This window comes from Argentina anserina, chromosome 2 (genome assembly GCF_933775445.1).
Source record: "Argentina anserina chromosome 2, drPotAnse1.1, whole genome shotgun sequence".
NCBI lineage: Eukaryota > Viridiplantae > Streptophyta > Magnoliopsida > Rosales > Rosaceae > Argentina > Argentina anserina.
In genome coordinates, this window is record NC_065873.1 from 6,427,043 (window position 1) to 6,437,920 (window position 10,878).

Sequence of the window (10,878 nt, forward strand, 5' to 3'; positions counted from 1 at the left end):
GTGTTTGTTTTAGCAAACTTATTTGAAATATACATATATGGGCATACATATAAACATAGATGATTATATATACATATATAACACTACAAAAGAGAAACATATAATTATATATAATATAAACCTAAAATCACATTAATCAAAACAAATATTCGGTAAGATAAACGTAAAACGACATTATTTTATAAATAATTCGGTTTTTCGGTTCGGTTCGGTTTCTTATATGCCCAAACTGAAACCAAACCGATTAATTCGGTTCGGTTCGGTTTTTCGTGTGTTCGGTTCGGTTTTTTTCGGTTTCGGTCCGGTTTTTTCCGTTCGGTTCGGTTTTCAGTTTACAATATTGAAAAACCGAACAGTAAACCGAACCGAACCGAACCGAAGTTGAATTTCAGTTTGGTTTACGGTTTGACCCCAAAACCGAACCGTTTAAACCGAATACCACCCCTATCGTCTATTGGGTTTTTTCTTTCATATTCTTTCCCTTTTTACTATAAATTTTACCTTCTACCTTTTTCTCTGTTTTTTTTTTATATTTCCCTTTAGTAACTGATTTTCTTGAATCATTTTGTCTGGAATTGTTCCGTAATTTTGATTTTTGCTAGTATAGAGATAGAGAGAAATTAGATCTCTATTTTTATTATATCCCTAAAGTTACTTCTATTTATGCAATCTAACCAAAGAGATGGAGCTATTACATCGGGTCCTTTCGTCCATTATATTTTTACTCTAGCGAATACACTCTGAGGTCAAATATATGTGTACGTTTGTATGAGCTAGTCGATCCCACTTGAGTAAGAAGCAGTTCTTACTACGTCACATACTAACGCGAACGTGAAAATTAATCGAAAAACTGAGATTAAAGTTAATTAATGACATCAATAATAATTAGTCTAAATTAATTAGCTTAATTAGGTTTCCGCACTATTAGTCTCTCGCGCGTCTTAGGTTTTGTTCCCTACATAAATTAGCATCTGCCTCGCTACATTTCTAACAGTGTTCAAATTATTCAGTTTACGCCATATGACTAAACCTATATGGTTGTGTAATTCTAACCACGTCATATATCCTACTCATCGATGAATGCGGTCTTCATATTGAAGAACTGTACAAAAAATAGTATCTCATCGTATATTCGTATTAAATACATAACGGCCTTGAACTTGATTTTTTTGACAGAAAATGGCTTCAAGTCACGGAATCTGGAGTAGCACACCCATTCCGTTTCTATCCGTGCCATCTGAAGCTGTAACTCAGCATTTCGCGAAGAGTCTTAATGTGATTCCCTTTTGGTTCGCCAGTCTGCACAGTAGTCGGTCGTGACGAAGCATGTCATATTATTCATTTATACTAGCTGACCCAGAAATCCTAATCTTGTAACATTACAAGACAAATTTGAGACGAATTTATATATAGATATGGTGTATGCCCTAGCTTAGATTGGGAGCTATACGCATTAAAGAGAGAGAAGGAAGCCCATAGTATTCTCCATCTGCCGCATATATCGATCAATATATTTTAGTATACACATCACAAATTGAATCATCATCTATCAATGTGTGTATGATTAGAAATGAATAATTGTATGTGAGAGGAATGGAGCTCAGCTACTACATGCTGCAGATACAATCATTTAATTAATAGAGTAGTAGTGATGCATGTATTTATAATAGTAGTGTGGGACTGAGGAGGGCCTTCAAGAACTAGGATTCCCAATACATAGGATCTGATGCTATCTTTCATTGCCTCCTCACCCATCTCCTCCCTGGCTCCCTCCCTTTATTATTCTATAAATTTTCAGTTTATCCATTAAAGCAGATAAGATAAGAGCTAGCATGCAGCTTCAATCAAATTTGCAAATATGTATCCAATTTGAATTTTACTAGAACATTAGCATACCCTGCAGAGTTCTTTGTATATCTTTCCTTTCCAGATGATATATGGGGACTCAATAGATGGACCACGAGGAAAATGCAATCTGTAAGGAGGTTATTTGTTGACTCTTGGCAATGTCCATTCGGCACCCTAATTATACAGCAAACTTTTCTGTATCTAATCAATAATAATTATACAAATGGATAAGAAACTAAGGTATAAGATCTAGTGATGTATGTATGTCATAAATAGTTTCTTTAGAGATGTTAGTATTAAAAAGATTGAAGTTCAGATTGTCCCCAGAGACTCAAATTAGGGTTTAGTAAGTAAATCTTGAAACTAACTAAAATTCTATATCTTGAACGGCAAATGATTATATACTGATATGTTGAATAATACTACGTACTTCAGTTCATCAAATACACGTACTACTAGACATCTACATATATCAGTGCTTGATAGTGAACTAGAGAGTGAGAATTACTCCCCAGCAATTTGATTAACTGGACCACATAGATGTACGCGACTTAAGAGCAACAATACTCTTACTTTGTCTCACTCTACAAGAGATTATAGTTGGGTTTTCGCATTTTCAGCCACCACATCTGAGATCTATTTGCCTCAAATTGATTTTTTCTTCTTCTTTGACAACTGTCTCAAATTGAATGTGGAAATCCAGTGACAAGTACTTGAAAGAAACTTGCCAAATTGCAGTATATACAACAAAGTAAAACCATACACAGTTCTGAAAGGAAGAACTGTTGGGATCGATCACAGATTAAGAATCCCACTTGCCAATTGCTATCTCGGAGGAGACCGTCGACTTGGTTTATTATGCCAACTTGGGGATGCAATTGCTTGCAATGGATCTGTAGAGCTAAACGAATGATTAAGGGATCACTTAACTGCACTTAACTAGTACTTTGGGGATGCTTTTCGATCAGTCGAATCAGATGTGTTCGAAGTTTCTTTAGCAAAAGGAAAAGACACACATATGAGGGATCGATCAACAGTGTTTTCTGTTCATCATGTACACGCACTTGCTTAAAGAGAAGTGATCACCCATATGCAAGAAAATGAGAGACAGAGAAGTCAGGTCCCATTGGCATTCAGCTGTAACCTAGAGTGCATGCACCAGTACCACCAGTACCTGCAGTAACACTAAAGATCGATGACTGCAAAAAGCCACGCCATAATCTGTTTCATAAGGTGAGGTAGCGACCGTCATTATTTCCACAGTTATATCACACTTATATCTTGACTGTAGTTATAATAATTTTAGGTGTTGATCTCATGCTTATATGTTCATGTCAATCAACGGGGGAAGCGTTTATAATTATGAATATGTAGAATTTTGAGTAAATGAAACATGAATGGCAACTTATATATCCCTCATAGGCTCCTATATAGGGCTTTCTTGTTTGTTTAGTTGAACAAGTACGCAACATAATAGTTGTTCCATGTATATGATATCTCTATTTACGAATTTGACGATATATTTACTGTTATCCAGGTAAATAAAGTGGTTGTTTGATTAAATTTTTTTATTTTATTTGTAAATACATCACTTACGATATTTTTTTCAAGTTATTGTTGATGTAGTAAATTAGTTTAAATTTTTGTAAACATTTAAATTGCATGTTGTAACATTGACAAGTAAATTTGGCTCAAATAATTTATAGTTGTAAACTAAGGTATGTACTGTATAGTATATATGAAGGTATATATCATAGACGTCCCCGGAGGCAACAATACAATATATACATCAGATGATGATAGAAAAAGCAAGAAAGTATAAATATATAGCGACGACAATCAATTCTGTGAAGAGTGGAGAGTAATCTTTCATTAAAACTCGAAGTCGTAGAAGAGTGCCATCTTCCACCGAATCGGAAATCAAAGTCGGGGAAGGCTGGGAAGCTGCAAAGCAAACAGACTATATCTCATCAGCGAGCTTTTTTTTTTACACATAATAGGGCATCTTCCTTAACTTTTTATATAGGTCCCTAGATAGCGATCAAATTAAACACAGTAAGGCACTGGTCGATCGATTATAGTATAAACATATGCATGGTTCTTAAGAAACACGATAACTCATCTCTATATACTTGAGAGTTGGGGACGGTTTTGGTCAAACCCCGTGTAAAAAAAGAAAGTAGTACCTGAGGTCTCAGAGAAAGCAAAACGGGAAGACAAAACGAAAAGGGGCCAAGGTCGAGGAGCTAGTTTTTCTGTTTATTATGACCACAGAGAGAAAGTGATTGGGGAAATGAGATGGTGAAAGCTAGGTCCCAAATGGCTCAGCTATATCCTGAAGTCTGATAGTAATGTATGCAATTGCAATTGGAGAGAGAGAGAGAGAGAGAGAGAGAGAGAGAGAGAGGTGGGAACTGGGAAAAGGGGGGGGGGGGGGGGGGGGGGGCCTGAAACGAGCTAGGGTCCCTGAGTTGATCGATAATGGAAGTAGCCTTCATCCTCTCTGGAACCAGTTCCCACAAATCTACATTATGTTTGGTACCTTGATTTGCTTCTTTTCGATCTGTTGATTCAGGGCAAGGTTCAGATGGCTCCATAAACTAGTTTACAAGTAAAGCATATATAATTTCAACCTCAAGTCTTACTAACTTGCATCATTATATATAGACTACTAGCTACGCTCTAGCTCAAGGAGATAGCTACAGTGCTATACGTACTGTAGTCATTATTATTGTTTTGGAAATTTAGATATATATATATATAGGTCAATCGCTGTCACTTTTATGCTCTAAGATTAAAGTTGTGTATATAGATGAGATGAGGTTCTTAATGATATTTCTAAGTGATCGGTATTTTGTAAATCCCTACCAGCTTTAAGACGGTTAGACGCCATCTCTCCTGTCACAATCGATATAGTTAAGCCTCTCGTATCTTTCTTTTGAACAGTTAAACCTCTTGTATCCAAATATTATAATAAAACCTACTGTAATAAGAAAAAAAATTATGATCTAAAGTAAATTGAAGTTAATTCCGATAACAGAAATGTTGATGTACTTCAAACTCCAAGAAGATGTATGCATATGGTTAGAATATATTATCCGCTTACTCAAGCAAAAAAAAAAAACAGAAGTTTCTCCAAAGTAATATCTAAGAAATGTGAGATGTTATAATGTAATTGTTTGTCACCATTGATACGCCTCCCTCAGTCCCTCTTATTCTTTTCACTCAGACCATCACTCTCTTAGTCCCTCTCTTCCCCACAATCGTCAAGTCGATGGAATCTTCTCTCTTCCTTATTCATTTCATCTCCAACGCAACCTATACATAAAATTCTGCCTTTCAAAAAACAAATACATAAAATTCTTAGGTATATTTCCACATTATTAAACCTCCTCATTGTTTACGACTTCGCATTATCCCCTAAACTCTCTCTAACATGTAGGATAAGTATCAATATTGAAGTTATGGAACACAGTAAGTACAAATTCGGATGAAAACCTGGAAAATGTCTTATCTTTATCAAAAAAGATGAGAAATTATTATATATACCCGCCACATATCTCACGTGGCGTATTTCTTTAATGTTATTGATCCAATTTTTACAATGATTGTTTCTGATTGGTTTTTATATGTAAATAAACTTTTATCATTTTTACCGCGTGCACGTTAATTATACTATGACGTAATATGATTGGTTGGATAGTGTGGCGGGTACACAGAATAATTACTCCAAAAAAGAGTTCTTTTAGCTAAAACAAAATTCTTACCGAAATAAAAACCACAAGTCGTCCCAAATCGAGTTGGTCGGGTTTGGTTGGTCTTGACTACCTAAACACCTGAAGTTTTAGATTTCAGGTTCGTGACACCAAAATTTCAGCCCCGACCGAACCAAGCCATAACAACACTGACGCGGCCTTGGTCGTTGTTGAATGAGAAATTTGAAAAGACCCCTACCCTCTCGGTGTAGAGGAAGAGAAAGATAATAGAGTATTTTTATTCTATTCTAAATATCAACGAACCTATGTATGTTACTTCTTAAATATGTACTTTTTCCCTCTTTTCTTCTCTTTTGAAATCTCTAAGAGCATAGTCATTCTACATTTTAACCTCTCTTTAGTTGATTGTTTTTTTATTCAAGGTAAGGACCTATCCATTTTAAAGGCTCCAATGCTCATAGGCACAAACGTGCGCGCGGAGAGAGCAGCCCACAACCGGAATAAATTTATTTGTTGATATCTTTTTAAATTTATCAAGTGTATCAAAAGAAGTTATTGACAGTGTTAATTGAAGGAATACATTAAAATTGACTAAAATAAAGACTTGAGATACCAATGCAATAATTTCTACACGAGTACTAATGTTAAAGTAGACCATAATTATGGTACTATTTAGTGAAATCACCTTAAAAAAACAAATTAGAATTTTAGACTTGGTCTATTGAAGCCGCTGCAAGTTTTCAGTGATGATTAGTGTTTATGAGAATTGTGACCCAGCAGTAAGATGTCATAATCATTGTTGACAAGAGAATATTAGTCAGCCCGTTTGTTTTTTACAAATAGATTCCTTAATTATAAGCGTGATTGCGTGATTACATGCAGCCGTAATTTCCTAACCAAATCCCATGCAGCTGCATTAGGCAAATTTAGAAACAAAGCTGAACCCCGTTCCGTCGGAACCAACATTCCTCACCCAAAAAAACCTCCGTTTTGAGCCGGACAAGTCCACGTGGCGGTCATGTCAAACGGGCCCCACAACCCACGGCCTCTGGTTATGTGGATACATTCGATGGCTCTCTGCCCCAGTTGCTTCACCATCCCCTCCCCTCGCTCTCTCTCCTCTATCATCTTCCAATCTCTCTCTCTCTAATAATTCCGGCTACTTCCCTTGTCAGATTCCGGCCGACCCCTTTCTTTCCCTTTATATATACCCAACTCTCACCCTCCCCTTTAGTACTCTTTACATTTCATTTTTTCACTCTCTCTCTCTCTCACACACACACACAATAACACTCTTTGTCAGTCTCACTCTCGAACACAGCAACCGCTCTACACAATCACCCACCAGCTTCATTATCATCACTGACTGAATATACATGTACTTTCATGCGGACCCTTTGCGACCAAACTGTAGGCACGTACCATTTTTAACAGCGCAACCTCGTTTTTATTGATATAAACTAGCTTGAGTTTAATCCAACAACACCTCTCAAGTTTTGTGATCGATCTCTGCTGAGTTCAGTTGTGGGCAGAACTCCAGAAACTTTGTTCCCTGATCCATGAACAGAGCGCTGCCGGAGATGTTGAACTGTATGAATGCGGTGGGAAGCCTCGTGGCCGGAAACTGTACGGACATGACGGTGCTGGACAGACAGAGGGCTTTGATGAAGTGGCAGCAAGACCAGTTCCAGCAGCAGCAGCCGCAGCAAGGCTATTTTGGCGGGAACGAGCTCAATGGGGTGTTCACTCACGTGCCGGTTCAGGCGAGCCAGGTTCAGAGTTTCCAGGGTTTGATCGGGCTCGGCGGTGACTTAATGATGGGGCAGGCAGTGAAACCCGACCCGAGTTCAGAAAATGGGTGGAACGAATTGGGTTATGGGTCTTGTGGGTTTGAGATGAATATTTCCAGAACTTTCAGCTGCCCGCCCAAAGTTGCCGCCGATACAAAAAGCAACAGCGCCGTTGCGTCTCCCAAGATCAGCTCACCGGCCGGCAAAGAAAGCTTTAAGAAGAGAAAAGCCGACAAGGCACAAAATAAGGTATGCAATTCATTTTTTTTTATTCCTCTGTTTTGCTGCTATGAGCTTCGTCCACATTCTTATTTTTTGCCCCATATTTTCCAAGTGCATGAGTGTATATGATTTTCAAGTTGAACTTTGTAAAGGGTCGATCTTTTGGTATTTTGCAAATTGGCTTATGTCTTTCTGGGATTTCTAGGCTGCAGCAGAAGATGATTCCTCGGACAAAAGAATGAAAGGGTGTGCAGAGGAGGGTGACTCCAAGATCACTGAACAAAATAGCACCAAGAACAACGACAGAGAATCTTCCGCTGATACTTCCAAGGAGAATTCAAAAGCTTCCGAGGTTCAGAAGCCCGATTACATACATGTCCGGGCACGCCGGGGTCAGGCCACTGATAGCCACAGCTTGGCTGAAAGAGTGAGTATTACAATTAGCTAGAACATATATATTGACACAGTTTTGTTGTTATGTTACAGTTCCTGCTGTTCGATTTTGTGTTATTTATGCAATTTTTGCCTGTGCCTGTGATCTTGAAGGTGAGGAGGGAAAAGATTAGTGAAAGGATGAAGTATCTGCAAGATTTAGTACCAGGGTGCAACAAGATCACTGGCAAGGCTGGTATGCTAGACGAAATCATCAACTATGTTCAGTCCCTTCAACGACAAGTAGAGGTGACATACATTTGATATTGCAATCACTAGTTGAATTTCTTGGATATCTTTTATTCTTGTGTATTCTTAATTTTGATCCTCTTCATAATTAACAGTTCCTGTCTATGAAACTAGCTGCTGTAAATCCGAGGCTTGATTTCAACATCGACGACTTGTTTACAAAAGAGGCAAGGACACAAGACAAATACCATCTCTAAAATAGACCGGAAAAAAGAATCATAACTGTTTGAAATGGCTTAACGAAGGACGTAGCTTAAGCAATCATCAATCTGTTGATCCAAATATATGTTGCTAACTCTCTTGTTTTGCTTGAAAATCAACAGATGTTTCCGGCAAACATGGCTAATTTTCCGACAATAGGGATGTCATCAGATATGACTAGTTCTGCATATCTTCAGTTTAACCACGTACAGCAATTGCTTCAATGTTCCGGATTGGAGAGTGGGATAGCTTCCCCTGATTCGGCACTGCTTCGAAGAAGCATGAGCACTCCTGTATCAATCCCTGAAACATATATTGACACATCTTGCTTCACGGTAATTTCTTCTACACACATGTTTCTATTATTTTCTCAATAAAATGTACGAATATTTTGATGATAGATTATGTTTGCTCTTGCAGCAAGTCCAACCTCCTACAACTTGGGACGCCGATATGCAAAACCTATTCAATGTGGAATTTCATCAAGGAAGAACAGCACCATTTACAGGTAGACATAACTAATTTATCTTTGATGCATTTTAATCCTTCGATACATTGCTGTAAATAAAAGATAAATTAGGCTTAACGCGACACAACTGCATTGACCCCCCTAGTTTCTAATCAGTTTTCTTAGAAATGTTGTAGGTCCTTTCTAATTGAAATACATAAAGTTGTGGAGTTGAACCACCCTCCCCTTTTCTTCCAAATTCATGATCGAAAGCACAGATTTTCTCCTTTTCTTTAGATGATTACGATTTGGCCTAACGCTTTGGATAGTAAGTGGTAGCAGTTGGAGGATCTGGTGCATTTTGACTCTGTAAACCATATAATGGCTACCATCAGCAATGGTGTATATCCATTACGCAAGTCTTGATCAAGCAAATGACAATGGTCCCCCAATCAGAAAGCTTAGTCTATAATTCACTCAATCAACTAGTGATGATGTTAAATGTTTAGTGGAAACCAGTCCATGTTTAGTTGTATATATCTTATCTAACAACCCACAAATTACTTTTGCAGGTTCCATTGAAGCTAGCAATTTAAAGATGGAGATGTGAAACAAACATTGATCAATCATTTGATGATTCTTGGAAGAGTTTACTTATTGCCTCCGATCCACATTATTTTTGTTACTCCCTTAAGTACATAACATATTTATGTTTGTATGTATACCTACAACATAGTATCAATAAAATAAATTCCTCCTATTAAACCATTAAGACCTTCCATTCTCCATTTTACTAAAACATCAATCTAACAGAATCTGCAAGGATGGTTGATGGCAAAAGGAAAATGGAACCCAGCAGTGTTTCCGACAAGAGTTGGAGAAAAGATGTAGGAGACAAAATTTACCATCCATATCAAGTAAAAGCTATGCAACAGTGAGTTTGTTAAGCAAGTCACAATTGTGAAGCAAATAGCTGTAATTTAGTGATGGAATGCAGCTATGCAAAGTTGTCCCTATGATAGATGAATATGAGAGACGAGTTCAAGCAGTGGGCATGAGCCTACCGGTGGACCTTCTCAGCCCCCTTTTTAGAGGAATAATAATATTTGATGATAGAGACCCTGATAATTTAAGCAAACAGAGTGATGAAGAGGGTGTGACGGCAAATTTAAAGCAGACCAAACAGAGCAAATTGCCAAGAAACATGATAAATTTGCTTATCCAAAACCTTACATATTCAATTGGTTAGGCTTGTTTTCAAGTGCCAGATGAGTAAAGCATTCACAACTAATAATCAAGATGGGTTGGGATTTTTATTCCCAATGCAACCAAGTGTTTATCTCTCATATCACAATATTAAGTCACCTGATGAGCAATTTGGTTTATATAGCTGTGCAATAAGCCATTTATGAATTCAACTAAAGAGAACGGTTCATATCAGAGTGACATCAGAATAAACTCCTACAAGTTGTGCTCTCAGTGTAGTGTTTTCATATGTACCAAATTCAGCTTCACAGCTACATATAATGAATGGTGATGATGTGGGTATAGATAGTGACCCTCAGAGGACAACATACAGTTTTTTCGATACTCAAGGTGAAGATGTATGATGAATTCAGCAACATTAAAGTCGAAACGGCCTTCGCCAGAATCATGCATCACTACAAACCGCCAGTTAGAAGAAGTTTCATATGCACTCATTATTTTATGCGAGCATGGATGGTTCTAGAAAAGCCATCAACTACCCATATGCAACAGAGAAGAGAACTGTAAATAAGGCCACATATTGATGCCTATTTTTCAGCTCAATACATGGAAAAAGAGAACAAAACTTAAGAGGTGATCTTTAGGTCCTCCCATTATTGAGGCATATACATATTTCTCTACTTTAAACAAGTTAAAAGACCTGAGTTCTAATAATGCTATTCAGTAAAAGTTTGATGTCCTCAAATATGTACAATACAGATATGTA

General features: G+C 37.4%; 1 protein-coding gene across 1 annotated transcript; it reads left to right on the top strand.

Moving 5' to 3' along the window:
• The first annotated feature begins 6,676 nt into the window (after positions 1-6,676).
• Positions 6,677-10,071, top strand: LOC126782814 (transcription factor bHLH63-like). The gene is made up of 7 exons (XM_050508138.1): positions 6,677-7,603; positions 7,782-8,003; positions 8,123-8,257; positions 8,353-8,424; positions 8,581-8,793; positions 8,879-8,966; positions 9,479-10,071. The coding sequence occupies exons 1-7, from the start codon at positions 7,124-7,126 to the stop codon at positions 9,514-9,516; spliced, it is 1,248 nt and encodes a 415-aa protein (XP_050364095.1). The 5' UTR covers positions 6,677-7,123; the 3' UTR covers positions 9,517-10,071.
• Positions 10,072-10,878: the final 807 nt, after the last annotated feature.